General features: G+C 40.3%; 3 protein-coding genes across 6 annotated transcripts in view; 2 read left to right on the forward strand and 1 right to left on the reverse strand.

Moving 5' to 3' along the window:
* nags (N-acetylglutamate synthase) overlaps positions 1-19642 on the forward strand; it is a 51823-nt gene extending 32181 nt beyond the window's left edge. Inside the window, exon 8 of one of the 2 annotated variants that reach the window (XR_008695274.1) lies at positions 17593-19642. Coding sequence is in view for 1 of the 2 variants with exons in the window: in XM_055510666.1 (XP_055366641.1) it covers positions 17593-17656 (64 nt within the window). In the remaining variant the exon portion in view is untranslated. The remainder of the gene's footprint in view (positions 1-17592) is intronic. The other variant, XM_055510666.1, reaches the window with a different exon arrangement.
* Positions 424-3769, reverse strand: LOC121202406 (uncharacterized). 2 transcript variants are annotated; one of them, XR_008695276.1, is made up of 10 exons: positions 3266-3769; positions 3008-3153; positions 2741-2918; positions 2475-2551; positions 2205-2385; positions 1868-2116; positions 1617-1789; positions 1393-1541; positions 1086-1267; positions 424-832 (listed from the first exon to the last, which is right to left on the reverse strand). XR_008695276.1 is itself a non-coding variant. In XM_055510673.1 (9 exons), the coding sequence occupies exons 3-7, from the start codon at positions 2904-2906 to the stop codon at positions 1725-1727; spliced, it is 738 nt and encodes a 245-aa protein (XP_055366648.1). In that variant the 5' UTR covers positions 2907-2918; positions 3008-3153; positions 3266-3769; the 3' UTR covers positions 424-1267; positions 1393-1541; positions 1617-1724. The 2 variants fall into 2 exon arrangements, 1 of the variants encoding a protein (XP_055366648.1); XM_055510673.1 differs by having other exon boundaries at positions 424-1267.
* On the forward strand, positions 6305-14145 carry LOC129604428 (L-selectin-like). Of its 2 annotated transcripts, XM_055510671.1 has the most exons (4): positions 6305-12147; positions 12474-12760; positions 12850-12937; positions 13683-14145. In XM_055510671.1, the coding sequence occupies exons 1-4, from the start codon at positions 11793-11795 to the stop codon at positions 13721-13723; spliced, it is 771 nt and encodes a 256-aa protein (XP_055366646.1). In that variant the 5' UTR covers positions 6305-11792; the 3' UTR covers positions 13724-14145. The 2 variants fall into 2 exon arrangements, with proteins under 2 accessions (XP_055366646.1, XP_055366645.1); XM_055510670.1 differs by having other exon boundaries at positions 12850-14145.
* Positions 19643-20064: the final 422 nt, after the last annotated feature.

Here is a 20064-nt window from a genome sequence, read left to right on the forward strand (position 1 = left end):
GTGTTAGGGATTTCTGGGACGAAGAGTCAGGGTAGTCATTCCCTCATGCGTGGTGCTGCATATCAGAGCCGAGTTCCCCGACGGACAAGGGAACTATGTTGGATTCAGACCACCAGTGGAATAACTTCTGAAGTACCTTTTTCATAAGGGACAAAGCTTTTTTTTTCTTTCCAAGAATTTTATTTTTACTATTTATTCCCTTTATGGTTATCCTGTGATGCTTGGTTCACATGCAGAATGTGCAGTTTAAATACTATATTTTCATCAATAAAAGTTAAGTTATTAAGCTATATGTCTATATGAGTTCATTGAAGTCAGTCCAATCTTAGTCCAAGCTAATTTTTATTGTTAATCAAACATTATTTTGACAGTTCAATTCAATTTATAAAGCGCCAAATTTCAACAAAGTTATCTCAAGGCACTTTACAAAGTAAGGTTTAAGACCTTACACAACTAAACCCAACAAATCCCACTTACAGCAAGCATTTAATTTGACAGCAACAGTGGAGAGGAAAAACTTCCTCTGTAACGAGGAAGAAACCTCCAGCAGAACCAGGCTGGTTTTGGGCGGCCATCTGCCTCGACCGGTTGGGGTGAGGGGATAGAGAGGGAGAAAAGCACAGCAACAACAGAGTACAGGCAGGATGGTTGGACCAGGGACTGGACACAGGCAGGATGGTTGGACACAGGCAGGATGGTTGGACCAGGGACTGGACACAGGCAGGATGGTTGGACACAGGCAGGATGGTTGGACCAGGGACTGGACACAGGCAGGATGGTTGGACACCGTTAGCTGCCCATCACAGACACCAAACTTTGAGTCCTATGATACCTGTAGGTGAAGACAGAGAGAGGGGGAGAGGATCACTATCCTACATTTTACAGGCAGCCAGTGCAGAGAAGCTAATGTAGTAGAAATGTGATCTCTTTCTAAGTCCTTCATGGCATCACTGTAGAAGATAGGAAACAAAATGGTACACTACTGAAGTGTCTCGTGTCATATTTAGGTTACAACTTTCTATAGTTTATATAAAAAATGGCAAAAAAAGGAAGAGCCGTAATAGGGCGTGAAGTAAGTTTTTAACCTAGTTTTGCTGTGGGTTGTTGAATCGTGAAACCATAGCATCGATGACCTCCCTTCTGTCAGGCCGCTCAAAATCTGCACAAAGGGGCGCTGGAACAGGAATGTTCCAAAGTTCCTCCATATACCTTCCCGGGTCCAGCAGGACTTTCTCGAAGATAGTGTCAAGCAGATTTTCAACGTAATCTAGACCAAAGTATATGAAAGAAGGCAAACTATTACAGTAATTGATATTGTATCTGTTTTTGAGGACTGTTATTCACTTTTTTTTTATAACACATACAAACACAACGTAAAAGAGGTGAACTTACAAAACGTCGGTGCTGCTTTAAGTGGTTTAGCAACACACTCGCCCCTCTTTGCCTTTGGAAATAAAATCTTGTACAGCAGGTCTCCAGCAGCAGAGGTAGCCTGTGATCGGTCTGCATTTTCATTGAAATGCAATGTGGCAAGGTAGAGTCTATGAGGACAACATTATATCACTCAATGTGGTGTCCACGTTATAATAACTGAGGATTTTTAAACTGGCAAATACCTGTATAGCATTCCATTATAGGAAAAAAAACACACTCTTTTGGGCAAATCGAATTATTACACTGTGGAATGCTTCTAACAATGAGGTCTGGTGAAGGGGGCTCAGCTTCTATGCGTCCTTTAGTATTCTTTTATTAGTCATAATTTTCTCCAACTTTTGAAGAGATGGGGAACCTACGACAGCATAAAAATGATTTGTAACCAAACGAACATTTTAGGAAAAAAGTACTGTATGTTCTATTTTTTATTTACCTTTTGACAGCCATTTATGTTTGTCTCGAGTGTGCTTCACAGGATGAAGGCAATTTGGGAAACTCGGATCCTCATGAGTATGTACATCCTGGACATGATTTATGAGAGACATCCATTTGGCTATTCTCTCTGGTCCTGTTGATGATGTGGCAGCAGTCCAATAAATGTGATTTCTGATCGCCTTTATCCACGTCTGTAGCTTTTCACATTCTTTAGTTTTTGAGGCATTCTCCAACTTCTTAGTGATTCCTGTAAAAGTAAGGCAATTTGTGATGGCAGAACAAGTTATTCCAAAAGGACACAAAAAATATATATATGTCTGGAGTAATACATATACCTTTCTCTATGTGCCACACATCGTAGAATTGCATTATCTTCTCCTCTCTCAACATTTTCTGAATGGCTGGATGACGATCAGTTACTATTGAATCCAATTTGACTCCATGCTGTGACATTTTAGCCAAGCTCCGCCTTAGTCCCTCTTTCTCCATATTGTGGCTTCCACCGACCTCATTACTCTAAATATCAAATGAAGGTAAAAAAACATGTAAACATGTTTCATGTGACACAAATCACGAGTTCATTATTACATTGACTGTCAACTGACCTGAACCAACTGCAAATCCACCACTCTGTTGATCGTGAGGTCCACCATGGTATAGCTTCCATATTTAGCCGAGTGCCCTGGCACATAAAAAGGAAATGCTATTTTCTCTCACGAACTTGGTATATCTATTACACAGACACGTATGTTTGGGGGGGTAAAGGGTGAGAAGTACTGAATTTTTTCAGGATTAAAATGTGGTTATTGTTAAAATTGTGGTACTTCTTATCAAATGACATACAGTCCATCAAACACTGATTAGTTATTACCTGGCGAGTCAGCCCTCATATCACCTCCAAAAATAACCTTGTCCTTCTGACTTAGGTGAAGGAGTATGGAATTCTGCCAGGTTTTCCAGACACTGATGATAGCAGGTTCCACAAAGCTCCTGGAATGTTGCCGGAAAGTGTTGAATTCGAACATATAGAGCTTCATCGGCCTTGCAATCTGTAAATAGCACAAACCACAATGACTTGTACAATAAATATGAAATGTTGGGTTTAGTTGCTGAAAAAAAATACATAGAAATTACTCACGTTTTGAAATTTGAAAGACGAAGCGCCACTGATGTAAATTGCAGCAGACAGATGAATGTTGCCTGCTAGGGTACTACCAACTAAAGGTTGGCTATTCCATCTTTTGAAAAACAGACAGTGTGTGGAGTGAGGTACTTTTTACAGCACTGAAAAACAAGAGCAGATGGATCGCATTGACATAATATATGATCCATATATCTCTAATATATGTGTACATCAATTAGAATAATCAACAGCCAGTTATTCAGATGAACTTACGAAGTGTCAATTTCAGATCTGGATGTTGTAGTATCTCCAGGTTTATAGGTTTCATCATGCTGAAGGGAAGGCTCAGTGACTGAGGATCCCTCTAAAGGATCATCATCCTCCTCCAGCTCCAAACATGCTCGCTTAGATGGTCTTTTAATTGGTGTAGATGACAGGACAGGTAATTGAAAAGCACCAACTGTGCTGACACCAAAGTCTCTGCTTTCAACTGTAGCCTGTTTACCTAGCAAAGAAAAAAAATCTTCTAAATCAAATCTAGAATAGTATACAGAATACTGAATAGTGCCATACTGTTGTAACAATCAAAATATAAAAACAATCATCATACTGTACATCCCTTTACTCCTGTGGTGAGCTTCTAATGTTCTGCGAGATAGCTGTGTCCCAACAGCCCGCAGTGCTGTCTGGGTTTGACAGCCCACCGCCTTGCGTTTGCGTACCTGCGATGTGTCCGCCTGTAGAAAAACGCCGTTATATTTATTGCTCCCTCACATCTTACACAGTAACTGACCGGATAAGCAAAACACATTGAAACACAAAGTAACTAAATTGAATTGTTACTGTGACATTTCAACCAGACAAAAGCTCGCTCTACTGCGCTCAGCCGCTAGCAGGGCACTAGCTACTAGCTCACCCCCAGGTGTGTGTGGTTGCAGCGGACCACGGTAGCACATGTGGAATCGTGTGTGACATTGCAGCTTACCTCTCTGTGTGGCTGTAGTAATTAGCAGTAACTGCAACACGGCAGTGGCACAATTAGTCGTCTGTTTAGCTGATAATGGCGAGGTAATGGCGCGCTAACAGCTATAGAAAATACAGGAGCAAAGCTACGTGCCTACGATTCCAGCTGGAGAGATCCAGACCGCCTGGACGGACTGGGTATAGCCTTTACCTTCCCCCCAGGTGTGCGTGATTACAAGCAAAGGACAAATGTTGACACACCGTTCCCTGCTTGTAGCCGCTTGAAAGCCGATAGTCATTAGCTTTTCCCCACACAGGTGTGTGGCTGCAGGAGCCCACATAAGCACATTTGAAGGGGACAAAGGCTCGGTTGACTGGCTGTAGCCATTACCATAGCTAGCTAGCTATTAGCTTGCCTCACACGTGGGTTACTACATTTTAAACAGACAAACATTTTAAAACATCTTAAGTATCAAACATGTACTTACTTCAGCAAGTGGATTACGGATTGTTGGAATAGATCCCTTTTTCAACAGGAGCCGCGAAACAAACCCTGCATTGTATGCACCCTCGTTCTTGAAGCAGTCCGAGGTAAAATGAAATGCACATACATATAAATACTGAGGCAGTGTTTCTGGCACCGGTCCGTTAAAAATAAAAGTGACCCACAAAGTCTTCACTTGTTGGTCCCTGGGTAAAGTGAATAGACTTTGGTGTTGTTTAGAACACCCAAGAACTGAACAACTTCTGTGAGAGGACATGTGTGCTGCCATGTTCTTCTGTTCGCAGTGAGTGAGAGGGGGGAAATGGCGGAAGTCCAGTTTTGGTTTAGGATCATTGTGGGGGTGGCGGTTCAGGATTTGCAAGGAGAACTTCCTACCAGTGTGACGAAACCTGGGACACGGTTTCAGAGTAGGTCGTGGTCTGTTTTCATTGGATGAGAAAATTTCCGTTTTCAAAATGTGAAAAAAGGAGGAAATGCATTTCTACCATGCTCAGTGTGTGTATGTGTGACCCATAGAGTCATAGGGACGCTCCAAAATGTCAAAAAAGTGGATTTTGCATGTTATGACCCCTTTAAAAAAATAATTCACAGTGCAAGCTAAAACAATAAAAGGTCAAATACATTACTTACTTAGCACTCATTTGACAGTTTTGTTCCAGCTGTTTCCTCTCAGCATCCTGAAGCTACTTTCCAGCTCCTCTGAATGTATGTAACCCAAAACTGATGACAAAATATATACACACTATTTACAAAACTGATGACAACAAATATACAAAGCAGTAACTTCATCCTAAGTAGTAGTAACTTCTAGAGAAACTGGCAGCGGTAGATTCATTGCATTCATTGTTGAGCTTCTTTCGACACAGAGACACGATGCATCTGACTCTCTGCCAGCTGTTGCAGGATACCTCTCGGCTCACCGGCAGCCTCGTTCTCCTCCATATGGCGTAACCTGTCGGTGCTGTACTCTGGCCCATACAACTAACCACGAATATCAGACTGTGCGTGCTGAAGTACTCTCTTCTGAATAATATACAGCAGGACCTCCGACCAAAAACAATGGCGAACAGAACAGTCTCTACCCCCTCTCAGTCTGACCATTGCTGGTACAGCTACAGAGCAAACCAGGAAGCATTAGTTGTAGTTTTTGAGCCCATGGCAAACCATCTGCCAAGGCGTCTCACAAGAGGAATAAATGATAACTTCTCTGCATAGAACCTTTTGGAGCAATCTGAATGTCCCTTCATTTATAAATGTTACCGAGGTTGTTTTGGGCAACCTCCACTGAAAATCAATCAAGTTTTCCTTCGATAAGTCGATAAGTGTTTTGGCGCTTGATTTGCCAGGACTGGGTAGGCCAATGTAGGATTATCAAGATTTAGGATGCATCACGCAACAGGTAGTATGAGCACTGAGTTAATACATGTAAATATTACAGGGCCACTTTGTTTCTAATTTGTATTTTGACTGGCAATCACAGTGCCTCAGACCTTGGATTTAGGCACCAGCATTGTGAAATTACTGTTTTCAGTAGAAAAGAGAAGTTACAGAACTTGAAAACCAAATTTAAATCTGCCTGTCCTCCTATTTCTTGAGGTGAGTGCTAACATACAAGCAAGATGAGTAGAGTCTGGCAATAGGTTAGTTAAATTTTAATTGCTTTGAAATAGAACCACCTTTCAGCGGCTGGCAGTCGAGTTAGGTATCATGGAGCTATTCTTCCTTTGAAATTATTTAAAACTTTTGAATGTAATGCTTACCCATCCATCTCCTACCACTTGGTCCCTATGGGGGTCCCGTGTGTGTGTGTGTGTGTGTGGGGGGGGGGGGGGGGGGGGGGGGGGGGTAGTTTTTATTTTTTGTTTTTATTTAAAATGATAGCATTACTATTTAAAATATGCTATTTAAAAATATGTATACCTTTTTTTATTTATAAATTTTCTGAGCACTTCTCTAGAGCTTTGTAATTGTGATTGTCATTTCCTCTTTTATTTTTTGTGTGTTATATTAGTTATTTAAAAAAAGATAGGTCAGCGCTTTCAAGATTTTTCTACCATTAAAGGAAAACTTCGACACAAGTTAAAATGTGTGATCTGACATTGCAGTAACAACAGACAAGGATACTCAGCTGCTGAAACTAACTTATCAAATGTAGACATCTAAATTTAACGTAACACTAAGACACAGTGGTCACAAGTTGATCTAGTTTTCACTGATCACACACAGTGTCTTTAAATATGTTAGATACATCTTATGAAATAAGCATCTCAGTGATTGCTTGGCAGCCAAATGGTTAAGGCTATGGCTATGGGCTCATTTTTGCTGTTGTGGTGAGTAATGGGCTAAGATTGTACCTTGCCAGAGTCTACTGAACTAAAATCTCTTTAATCATGCTGTCAACAGCATTCAATTTAGTAGCTTTATAAGCTATTTTAATGCCTCCCACTGGTCAATGACGACTAATTAATAAGACCATTTAATAGTTTAGCAATTGACCACACACGCTTCCTTTATATATTCTCAAAATAAAAGCACCAATTCAATTTATTAGTTTTTATTAGTCATTTGCCTCTGACTCTTAAGTACGGCTAATTAATAAGACTATTTTACTGTTCAGCAATTATCTGCGCATACTTTCTCCAACTTTCCTCAATTTAGATTTCAACCACTTCTTCTGCAGATACTGTGTGTACTGTTTCATACGTTTCCACAACTTTTAACTATTTTTTCAGCTCTTAAACTCTGTATAGCTGTTTTGATACATTCAGCTATATTTGATTTCAAAATCAGTCAAAACATTTTCAGCATTTCTTCAATTTTAATTCATTTTTTGAATTTTTCCTCAGTTTGAAATTAAACTTCTTCAGCTTATAATTATTCAGCTTTATTTAACAACTCCCAATTCTCGTTTGACACATTTATCTATGCTTTAAGTGCTTAATTGCTTTATTACAGTAGTATTTTATTAGAAACGGAAGCATAAAGATGGCGGCACGCATAGACGCAGCGGCTCTGGGCTTTCCTTTTCAGGGGTTTATATGGCCTTTTCGTGTTTTATATGGCTATTTTTGTGAGTTATAACTGGTTTGGACTACATCTTGCTTGGCGAATAACATTTACAGCCGGCATGAGCTCCTACATTTAGGACTACGAAGTGAACAAGCGGTTACAGCCGACTTTTTTTGCTCTCGTAACATCCCGAAGGATATCACCAGGACCCCGGGTTCCCTGTGAATTACCATCCCCACAGGGGATGGTAATCCACAACAAAGGCAGCGTAGGGACAGAAGGCAAAAGTGGGGGTGCCGGGCTGGTGTACTGGTGAAGCTGCGTAAGAGCCAAAACAAGCCACCGCATATACCACCCTCAGGCAACAGGCTCTTACCAAAAGAAGGACTAAAACTTGGCCCAAAGGTGCCTCCCACCAGCTGCAGTATTGCTTTGAGAGAACCAATTGAGAGCTTTCTGACCACCCAGGCCTGGAGGAGCAGTCCTGTGCAATGTCAGCCACTGCACAGACAGTTACTGTGGACAAGTGCATCCGAGTGTATCCAAACCAAAAACCCTGGATGACCAGAGACGTTCAAAAAACTGCTGCGGGAGAGGAACACAGCCTTCAGGTCCGGTGACATGAACTTGTACAGCTCTGCCAGAGCCAACCTGAAGAGAGGCATCCGACAGGCCAAACTGGAGTACAAAACAGATAATTGATGACAACCTCAGTACAAACAACACACGGTAGGTGTGACAATGGATCCAACATCTAACCAACTACAGACCAAACATCGCTGCTGTCGATGGGGATCTTTGACTAGCAGAGGAGCTTAACCTCTTCTTTGCCCGCTTCGAGGTGAAGCCACCAGAGACAGCTGCATCACAGGGATCCGCCAACAATGGCCCCTCCATCAGTGTGGAGGAACATAAGGTGAGGCGCACGCTGAGGTCTGTGAACCTGAGAAGGACTGCCGGACCTGATGGCATCACTGGTCGGGTGCTGAAGGACTGCGTGGACCAGCTGACAGGGGTCTTTACCAAGATCTTCAATCAGTCCTGACAAAAACATCATAAACAACATTTTAAAACATCCACAATCAGCAGCCTTAAGGACTACAGACCTGTTGCCCTGACCCAGATTATCATGAAATGCTTTGAGAAACTGGTACCGAGTTACATTACCTCATGCCTTCCATCAGCACTGGACAGCAACCAGTTTGCATACAGGGCGAACAGGTCCACAGAAGATGCCATCACCACCAGTCTCCACACTGCTTTATCCTATCTGGAGCAGCCGGGAGCTATGTAAGGCTGCTGTTGGTGGATTTCAGTTCCGCCTTTAACACCATCGTTCCTCACAGACTTGTTTCCAAACTAGATGCCCTCGGACTCTCTGCCTCTACATGCCTCTGGATTTTGGACTTCTTAACAGCCCACCCCCAGAGGATTAGAGTAGGTTCCCACATGTCGACAGCTCTCACCCAGCTGTGTGTTGAGGCCCCCTGCTCTACACCCTCTACACACAAGACTGCACCTCCACATTATTAAGTTTGCTAATGATACAACAGTGGTGGGGCTTATCTTGGGATATAAATGAGTTTGCTTACCGTGACGAGGTGGAGCGGCTATGTGTCTGGTATGGAAATAATAATCTGATCCTCAACACAACAAAGACCAAGGAACTGGTGGTGGACTACAGGAGGAACAAAACAGACATTCAGCCACTGTTTATCGGTGTAGATAGTGTGGAGAGGGTGGCCCGCTTTTAAGTTCCAGGGCGTCACCATTGAGCAGGACCTGACTTGGACCCCAACACCACTGCTCTGGTGAAGAAGGCCCAGCAGAGACTGTACTTTCTCAGTCTTCTAAAGATAAACAGAAGCTGAGAAAGAAGGAAAGGTAGAAGGAAACTGCTAGTTTTCTTCTACCGTTGCTCAATAGAAAGATATTTAACATACTGTGTCTGTGCCTGGTTTGCCAGTTGCACAGCTGCAGCTAGGAAAGCTCTCCTGAGAGTCACCACGAGAGCCCAGAGGATCATCGGCTGCCCTCTTCCATCCATCGTAGAACTGTACAGTTCCCGCTGCCTAAAAAAGGCTCAGAGCCTTCTGAAGGATCCATCATACCTGGAACATACCCTGTTTGAACTGGTGCCTTGAGGCAGAAGATACAGGGCAATTAAAACAAGGACAAGCAGATTAAAAAACAGCTTTTATCCAAGAGCCATTGTGGCCTTAAACGCTGCTAAAAAAGGGAAGCATGTAATAGCTGGAGTAGGTGTAACCTACTGGTGTTTTATATTGTCTTATTTAGCGGTTTTAGTTTTTATCTATTATGACCATTTTATTCCACTGTAATTTCGTTGTACAATGTACAATGACAATAATAATAATAATTATATCCTTCCACATGTTTATCTGTACTCAACTACTCCTGCATACTTTCAGCTACAGAAACCATTCAACTATCAACATATGCAGCTTTTTAAAAAGTGGGCTTCTATTTTTCTAATTGATATCTTTTATACTGCAATATTGAGCTTTTTTGAATTTTTTTTTCAAATACTCTTTAGCTTTGTCTTCTTTCAGCTTCAACTACTTCAACATTCTATAAGCTACAAACACCAATTAAACTACAAACCAATCTTTAAACATTCAACTATTATTCTCCCTTTGAGCTTTTTAATATCTTTTATGGTTTCTGATTCATAGCAGTTTCAGTATAGGGTGGTTTTTGCTAAATTCCATTTCTTTTCCATTAATGTGTATTGCGTGAGCTAGAGTGTGTGATATCACAGCTAGAAATGGGGTGGCCTCATTAACATTTTTAACACTTTCCTCAGACAGACCAAGGGGGGTGACTGACCATCAGCTCATGAGTGTTTGGTGAGTGTGTGATCAGCGCCGAAAAGGGCATTGACAGTCGACTGAAATCAGCAAAAACGACGGTGCACGTTTTTGTAAGCCAGAGATTCTGTCTTTAACTCCTCATGACAGCCACAGTTTTTAATCTATGGACATAACTATTTCACTCGTTTGTAGTCATACTTGTCTTCTTTCTAATGATGTGCCTGGTTAAGCACTCAGAACTATACTTATTCTGTAGCTAGTTTTCCAATTGAAATCAATGGAAAACCGTTTTCAAATATATACTTTTAGCTTTAACTACTTCAGCATATTTTAAGCTACAGAAACCATTTGAACTACAAAACAATCTATCCTAATCTTATACTATTCAACTATTAATCTTCCGTTCAGTTTTTAAATACTTTTAATAATTTTTAATGTATGGCAGTTTAAATATTGTGTGGTTTTTGGTAGATTTTCAGTTTTATTGTGTTAGCTACAGTAGAGTGCGTGATGTCATAGCTTTGCTCTTTAACTTGTCACACCAGCCAGTTTTCACTCTATCAATATAATTCTTTCACACGTTTGTAGTCATACTTGTCTTCTTTCTAATGGTGTGTCTGGTTAAGCCTTCAGACCTATACTTTCGTCCGTAGCTGCTTCAAAGTGCAGAGAGTTCTGCAGTTCCTCTCATAGGCTTGAATACATTTGTCTGTGAGACTTTTTCAGAGAAACACAGAAGTGCGACATTTTGAAATTGAGACTGTGGCCACAATTTTTAGTCTCCAAACATAAAACTGATACCAGTTGCTCATTTAAGCCTTGGCATTCATAATGTACAATCATTTTTTGATAGCTATTATGGTTTTGCTATAATAAGCCTGTTTAGCAGGGGTGCAAATCTGCTTTCCCAGAGCAGAGTGACCCTAATTTTCCTGCCTTTCATCTCTATGGCAACAGTGCAGCTGCAGCTTTGACTGACAGGTCAAACTCCTGTTGCTCAGGGTAGCAACTCTATGCATATTACTAATTAGTTCATTACTGTTTGTTTGATAATTAATCACACACCTCTTCTGAATCCTTTCAAAATAAAATCACCATTCATTTTTTTTAGCTTTAATAGCACTATTTTTTTATTTTTTGAATGGGTAATCTGAAGTCAATAAGGCTAGTTTACAGTTCAGCTATTAAGCACACACCCCTCCTCCGAATCCTTAAATAATAAAAGCCATTCCAAATCTTTAGATAAACATGGCAATATTTCTGCATTCAACTGGTTTATTATGAGTAGTTAATGAGACTATGTTACAATTTAGGAATTGCATACAAATGCTCCCTCGATATTCTTTCAAAATAAGAGCTCCATTCCAGATCCTTAGCTACAAATAGCAATATTTTGGTTTAAACTGGTTTATTATGAGTAGATACAATATTACAATATATATTACACTATTAAAATGTCCATATTTTATGATTAATAAACTTTAATGAAATGTTCCATACTGAATACCTGTGTCTGCAGGTATTTGGAAATCTTCTTGAGGACAACACAAAAAGGAAAATGTGTGTTGGTTTCACCCTACTGCTCCTCTTGCCTCTTGTGTGTGGGCAAGTGGTGAACCTAAGAACTAATATGTTCACACATTACAGTAACATGGTGACATGGAGGTATGCTCAGGCCTACTGCAGAGAATATCACACTGACCTGGTGACCATTGTAAGTGAAGCAGATAATCAGAAGGTTTTGATTACCCAAGGCTGGATAGGATTGTACCGTGAAGATTCAAATTCTACATGGAAATGGTCAAGAGGAACTCAAATAGCCAATTTCTTCAGTTGGAACACTGGTAAGGAAAGCCAGACCTTATAATAAGCCTGGAATTTAAACAATTTCTACGCTGACTTTTTCTACCTACTAAACATTTGAAGCTGTGTTGTTACAGACAATTATGCAAATTTCTTATTTTCAAGTTGTTCTTAATACAGGACTATTATAAATGACCCTGGGTCAGCATCTTTAACTTAGATTAACTTAGACAGAAACAAAATGAAAGTACCGTATTTCAGAGATGGTGATCATAAGTCACTTAACTTGGTGAGTCTTGTTGAACATCTACTGCCTCAACCTGCAGCCCACTACAGTTGACAATCCATATCTTTACTTCTCTTTCAGCAGAGCCAGCTGCAAATAATAACTGTGCTTTTAAATTCAACAATACGTTGAAATGGCAAACAGATGGATGTAACGTCCCCCACACTTTCAACTGTTATGATGAGACACTACTAGTGACAGTTAACAAGACATGGGAGGAGGCTTTACACTACTGCAGGGCTCTGGAGGTGGTGAATCCCAGTAACCCAGCCACTGATGATAACAATTTCTTTGACCTGGCCACTGTGATCACTCAGCATGACTACACTAATACCAGACAGAAGATATTAGACGCCACCACTGATGAGGTAAGGAAGTTTGATGTTGTGGGTTTGTGCTACTGAGCATGTTCTTTCTGTACCTATATGTCTCTGTAACTGCCGGTACTGTACTTTAGGTGTGGATGGGCCTGCGTTACCTGGCTGGTCAGTGGCTATGGGCTGGTGGAGAAAACGCTCAGTTCAAGAGTATTCAAAACTGCTCAGGTGAAGAATTTTGTGGCACCCTGGTGAAGAATGGTACCACGCCATATGAGACAAGGAATTGCCAGCTGAAAATGAACTTTGTCTGTTACAGGAAGCCTTTATCTGGTGGAAACTAAGTAAATTTAGTACATGTGCTGTATTTAAATAGATTAATTAAAAATTGTATTTGTATTAAATTTCACGTTTTTAGCATGAATAATTGGACTGGGGGAGAGTCAGGAAGCAATCAACAGTTGCAATTGTATACATTAAAGGAAACTTTACAGATTTTCAATGGGGGTTGACCAAAACCATCTAGGGTAATATTTAAGAATCAAGGGACACTGAGATTGCTCCATAATTTGTTATGCAGAGAAGTTATCATTTATTCCTCTGGTATCCGGTTATCCATATGGAGGAGTACGAAGTTTCTCACAGCAGACAGCAGGCGTCTAGCAGAGCCAAAGGCCGGCAGAACTTTAGCTGCAGCATTTTGAATTAGCTGTACGCTTTTTAAGGGATGAATAAGGAGTTACAGTAGTCCAGTCTAGAGGTAACAAATGCATGGATTAGTTTCTCTGCAGTGATCTGAAAGAGGGTGCTCCTTATTTTAGCTATATTTCTAAGATGAAAGTAGGTGGTGGAGATTTATTTTGTTTTATTTTATTGTGTGATGTATAAGAGAGATCGTGGTCAAAGATTACACATTACAAGATTTAACTTATGTTATCTGATTCAATAATGTCTCTTTGTCTCTGATTTTTAGGTCCAATGATAAGAACCTTGGTTTTATTCGAATTTAGTTGAAGGAAGTTTTGGGACATCCAGGAGTTGATGTTTTTTAAACAACTTTGAATTTTTAATAGTTGATCTGTTTAATTTGGTTTCAAAGATATAATAGCAGAGTAGAGTATCATCTGTATAACAATGAAATTTTATGGAATACTTCCTAATAATACCACCTAGAGGAAACATGTATAGACTGAACATTACTGGACCAAGCACAGAACCCTGTGGTACTCCAAAGATGATCCCTGAGCATATGGAGGATTTGTCATTAGCATGAACAAACTGAAATCTGTTCAACGAATAGGATTTAAACCATCTCAGTGTTGTTCATTTGATTCCAATGCTATGTTCCAGTCTCTGTAATAGAATGCTGTGATCAATTTTATCAAATGCAGCAATAAATATATGTATATGAAATAATATGTTTTCTAGCGGCACAAAGTGCGTTTTAATACATTATTGGACTGTTCTTCCATGCAGTTTACATTCATTTTGTTGGAAAAGCACTGCCTTTCTATTTGTTGGGTTCTTTGCTTTGGGCTGCGTTATACCATGGAGATAATCTCCTGATTCATTGCCTTCTTCTTCAGTGGAGCCACTGTGTCCAAAATTTTATGCAGAGAAGCTGCAGCATCATCTACAAGTCAATCAACCTGTTCATAAGGATTAAGGTGACTGTTCTTCTCTGTGTAGCTACAAGACGATGAGGATGACAGAATCATTTGCTTGAAAGTGGCAGAAGCATTGTCAGATAAACATCTGCTATAGTAAGATTTCTTTCCAGCTGCTGCAAGGTTATCCATCTACCATTCTTCCAGTCTACTTAATCCCATACGTGGGGTCATGGAGGGGGAGCTGGAGTCTATCGCAGCTGGGTTTGTCAAGTCTACATAAGTCTACATGAGCAAAGGTGAGGAAATAGGGAGGCTACGTCACAGAGTCAGTCAGGCAGTCAGACACTGTCTCACAGAGTGATCAAATCAGAACTTGGCTTCCTGCTCAAAAGATAACTGAGGACCCCTCTTGCTCAGATGCTTGCAGCAATATACTTGAACAATGCATAGAATGTTTAAGGATGTGTATGATCAACACTTAAGAATATGAACATGAATCAGAAACAATCAGATGATTATTGAGGCATTAATAATGAAAATGATCAGCATTAACGGATAATATAAAATTTCCATCACAGAACCCACGCGAACACAAGGAGAACATGCAAACTCCACACAGAAAAGCACCCTGTCCACCTCCGGCTGCAAGGTCAATTATTGTAAATTCAAAAGATAATAAGAAATGGTCAGATAACACAGGGTTTTGGGGAAGAACTATTAAATTATCAATTTCAACCAGCTGCTGAAACCAAGCAAATCTGTTAAGTGAACAATCGGTGCAAAATAAATAAGCAGGGATGTACCTTAGGCTAACACATTCATAACTAAACAACTGTTGTACTGTGGTTTACCTTGGAGATTAATACTAATACCAATAATAGCGTTAAGGTATGTGCACATACTCATACAAACATATACATATAATATACATACACATATGCATTGTTATACATATCCCATACTACTTAAGAAAAGTCATGACATACAACACCAAATTTCCATATTCATACATTATTGATATTGGTACTGATAAGTATCAGTAATACTTACAGTTTGATTTGGAAAGCCTGTTCAGGTTTTGAGTGTACCACTACAAGGTTAGTAAGGCTGTAGCTTAACATTATTCACCTAAAGGGTGAGGCAGCTAGGCCGCTAACGGTGTGTCCCCCGGACAGTGCCCCCCCTCACCCTAAATGTCTTTTGCAGTTAAAACTGGGTGGTGATCTCTCCACCAGGGCCAGTGGGCGAGGCCACAACTGGCCTCAGCCCCGGGCCCCAGTGAAAGAGCCCACCCCCGGCCCTAAATGTATGTGTATGTGGCTAAGTATGAGGAACTTTGGGAGATAGCCAATTCTCCGAGGGGTCCAGCAGACAGAGCCATCAATGTGAAAGCTCCGTCCACCCCCAAGTCCGCCCCCCCACCGGTCTCAGCAGCCACCACAACCCCGCTGCAGGGGACCCATGCGGCCAGCCCAGAATCCACCAGTCCCGTTGTCCCGGTTCCTTAGGTAGGCAGGCACCCCCAACCACCAGTCTCCCACCCACCACTGTGCCAGACATGACGCAGCACACGAGTTCCTTACCTGGAAATGGAATCAATCAGAGTATAGTTTTGGTCATTGATTTGATTAAGCAGACAATGTGTCTCAGGTGGTATAATCTAACAAGCCGATTAGGTACTGAGTAATGCTAAATTTTTTTTTTGTTTTCCAGTTCATAAGGATGATTTTCTTTGCGACACAGAGGGCAGAAAGAAGTGTGTGTGTGATGAGTTTGTCTCTAGGTCAAGCCCACTTAGATCTCCTAGAAGACAAAGTGCAGGGGCCGCTGGGATTGAACAGCTTAACTGGGTTGACGGGTGTTCACATACTCTTTGCCAAAATTGCTGCACAGGTGAACATGATCAGAATGCATGTAGGAATCTATCTGCTGCGTTATGTGTACAGTGAGGGCAAATATTTGAGTTTGAGAGACCTATTTGGAACATCCTTTGTCCTGTATAGTGAGTTCTATGAAGAATTTTATATTGTATTAGTTGTAAATTTGTATTTTTTGTCATTCTGAATAAATTAGAACATATTATTCCAGAACATGTAATTAGTGGTGATGTTAAGATCAGCTTCCCATTTAGAGATCGCAAGGCTCACTGTCTGATCTACATTGGAAATTAAGATATAGATTTTGGATACTGTCCTTTTCCCTGATATATCAATAAATGGCTCTATTACTGGTGGTGGTTGCATGTGGATGGGAGTATTCTTACTTTTTGCATTAAGTATTGACTTTAGTTGTTGGTATTCTAAGAAATTGGCACTAGTGATTTCATAGTGGGACACTAATTCCTAAAAAGAGGTGAACTTGTCTCTTGTGAAAACATGTTTCAGATGTGTTATCCCTTTGGTATGCCAAGTTGGAAGGTGAATTGCCTTTTTGTATGATATCTGGATTGTTCCAGAGAGTTGTGTTTTGGCAAAGAGTAAGCGAAGACCGATTAATTTTAAGAAAATCCCACCAGGCTGTCAGAGATGCTTTTATGTTAATGCTCTGGTAACAACTATGATGTTTGATTTTGGTGCTGATAAAGGGCAGATCTGCAACTTTAATATTTCCACAAAATGTTTGTTTAATGTCTATCCAGGAGGAGTCTGCTGGCCTGGGTTTTATCCATTTGTGGATATGGTTCAGTCTATTGGCAAGAAAATAGTGGTGGAAGTTAGGTAGTTCTAGGCCGCCGCAGCGTCTGGAGTTTTTAAACTAATTTGTGGTGGCTTGGAACTGTGAGATATAGGAGTCTAATGTCTTAAACCACGCCTGAGCTGGCTGAGTTGGAATCATTGAGAATATGTAATTAATTTTTGGCAGGATCATCAGTTACTGTCAACATCTACATGCTAAACATGCTAAAGTCTCCAACTACAATAACTTTATCTGTGCTAAGAACTAAATCAGATAGGATTTCAGAGAAGTCAGTTAAAAAATCTGAACATGGAGGAGGAGGACAGTAAACAACACAAAACGCAACTGGCTTCTGAGTTTTAAAATCTGAGTGAAAAAGGTTTAGATTGAGTTATAATTATGTTTAGGTCTAAGGGTAATTAATAAGTCTGAGTCTGAATTCGGTCTCCATTTTTTTTGGAAACGTGTTCATCTTTAACACCAGCAGCGGTGAGGACACGTTTGACGTGTAGACTGAGGAGGAGAGCGACAGCAACTGCGATGCTATTTTGAGTGACAAAATTTTTTTTCAAATAAATTTTATTTTATTTTTTCAAGCCACGTGGAGCCACAGTATAAGGATGGAAGAGGCGCTGCTCCGGAGCCGTGGGTTGACCCCTAGAGAGAGAGTAGAGAGGCTCTGTTCAACGTGGGATGGACGCCGTCTCTTCTAATCAGCCTAGGTTTTTCCAATTAGCCACAAAGCCCACACCTTTATATGCTAGTACTTTATTTCTGTATTTCTATGCAGCATGTTATAGCAAACTACCATAACACTTTTATTAGTAACTGTACAATGTTTCTAGAGTAAAAAAGAAGGTAATGTAACTAGATTGGGTGGCTGAGGGTAATTGCAGTAAATGAATGAGTGTTTCATGTGTTACTCTTCTCATAAAACTTCACAATAAATTTTCTATTATTAAGTTTTACTGGCCAATACTAGCAAGCCGAACTATCAGAAAAATCAATGTCTCTGTACAGTCTCAATCAACGTGAAGTTACTGAAGAAGCTTCCCTCTTCTATTAACCATTTACAGGGTTTACTGAGATAGTGACGATAAGTCAAACTGGAAAATTTATACTAATATGACTTCATTGTCACTCAATGGTGTTTCTTCCCATTCCAATTTAAACTAAAGTTACATGTAGATAATGCTTTGTCATCATCAACTCATAAATGGAGGTTAATTTTATGATCCATGTTCCAGCACCTATTAGGCTTTCAAAATGACCTGTAGGTGTGTTTTTTTTTAAGCACAAGATCCTAACTATACTTCTTTTTCATAGGAGACGTTTCAATTGAGGAAATGCAAGTCATTCTTGTATGTCTTGGAAACTGTTTAAGCTCCTTTGTTTAAGGTTGGGGAGCAGAATATTCAAGGTCTTTTGCATATTTTTAATACATTTGCATTGCATCTGTGCTGTGATGTAAGGCAACCTCAAAGACAAAGATACACTGATACATAGAGAGCAGATCAGCCTTACAAGAACAGATTAACTGAGATAATGAGGAGATGTAAGAAACAATATAACTAATTTATTAAAGGATAATAAGAATAACATGAGAGTCACTTGGAATATATTAAATAAACAGATTTGAAACAGTTACAGTGACTACCCTCAATATTTTGTGGATACTGACACATCGGTTAATAGCATGGAGGATGTAGTAGACAATAGTGGTGGGTGATACTGCAAGCTTTGGTGTTGAGCTGATACCAAGATTTAAATTGATTTGATGATTTAAAAAATGTCATTACTTACAGGTGGTTTTTACATTGTATTACTAATTTAGTAAAACACAGACATACATGTAGTTCAACAGTAAATATCAATATGTAATATAAATTTGTGGTGTTGACACATTTTAACATATTTAACATATTGTATTTAGGATTAACGTGTATTTTCTGCAGATTGTTCATGTTGCCGTTGTTTCATTTTTGTCTTGAAAATATAACCAAACTCTTTCTTTCTTCCATCCTTCTTCGTCTGTGTCCTCCTCATGCTTGTTTGTTTACTAGCCTGAGTTGCTGAGTCACATGAGATTTCGAAGCAGGAGGGGGAGGGGTGTTACTGTGTGTGCCCGCTTTGCTCTGGCAAACAGGCGCAGGCTTACACACTTACACACAGGCACTTAGAGGTGCAGACAGGCAAGATAGTTAAAGTTGTTTCTTTGAAAAAACAGCAGCAGTGCGGAGGAGTAAAAATTCAACCAAAGTATCGATATGTCGGCGTATCGATCAATATCAATACTAGCATTGGTATCAATATTATTGATATTAGGATCGATCTGCCCACCGATAGACGACAAGTTTAATAGGTTTTTGTGAATATTGGTCCTGGTTTAGCAAGAAACATTGTACAGACAAAACATCTGATTCCATAAGTAGTAGTACAATTGAAACCTATAGTTGAACAGGAAATTAAAACAGGAAAAGAACAGAAGATAGTGAGAAAATGTGGTTGAATTCAATTCAATTAGCGCCAAATCACAATAAAGTTATCTCAAGGCACTTTACAAAGTAAGGTTTAAGACCTCACACAACTAAACCCAACAAATCCCACATACTGTACAGCAAGCATTTAATTTGACAGCAACAGTGGAGAGGAAAAACTCCCTCTCTAACGAGGAAGAAACCTCCAGCACAACCAGGCTGGATGTGGGCGGCCATCTGTCTCGGCTGGTTGGGGTGGGGGAGAGAGAGAGAGAGAAAAGCACAGAAACAACAACAAGCAACAACAAGCAACAACAGAGCACAGGCAGGATGGTAGGACCAGGGACTGGATACAGGCAGGATGGTTGGATCAGCAGCTGCCCACCACAGACACAAAACTCTGAGTCCAATGATACCTGTAGGTGAGGACAGAGTGGAGAAGAGAGAGAGCGAGCGGGGGAGAAGCACAACTACTGGAGAGAAAGAGACAAGGTTAGTTGAACATAGAACAATGATGGGAGGTTATTGGACAGAAGAGGTAGAAGGAAACAGAGGAGCTCAGTGTATAAATTAAGTCCCCCAGCAGTCTATG

The sequence above is a fragment of the Betta splendens genome, chromosome 8 (assembly GCF_900634795.4).
Source record: "Betta splendens chromosome 8, fBetSpl5.4, whole genome shotgun sequence".
Lineage (NCBI taxonomy): Eukaryota > Metazoa > Chordata > Actinopteri > Anabantiformes > Osphronemidae > Betta > Betta splendens.

What these genes read in the sequence shown, in the direction of transcription:
- LOC129604428 (XM_055510670.1), top strand. Translation starts at nt 11,793, where the DNA reads ATGTTCCATACTGAATACCTGTGTCTGCAGGTATTTGGAAATCTTCTT. An exon ending in TTTCTTCAGTTGGAACACTG is followed by an intron (nt 12,148 to 12,473) that starts GTAAGGAAAGCC and finishes CTTCTCTTTCAG; the next exon opens with CAGAGCCAGCTGCAAATAAT. An exon ending in TAGACGCCACCACTGATGAG is followed by an intron (nt 12,761 to 12,849) that starts GTAAGGAAGTTT and finishes ACTGTACTTTAG; the next exon opens with GTGTGGATGGGCCTGCGTTA.
- LOC121202406 (XM_055510673.1), bottom strand. Translation starts at nt 2,906, where the DNA reads ATGAAGCTCTATATGTTCGAATTCAACACTTTCCGGCAACATTCCAGG. An exon ending in TATGAGGGCTGACTCGCCAG is followed by an intron (nt 2,552 to 2,740) that starts GTAATAACTAAT and finishes TTTATGTGCCAG; the next exon opens with GGCACTCGGCTAAATATGGA. An exon ending in ACATAAATGGCTGTCAAAAG is followed by an intron (nt 1,790 to 1,867) that starts GTAAATAAAAAA and finishes ATGCTGTCGTAG; the next exon opens with GTTCCCCATCTCTTCAAAAG.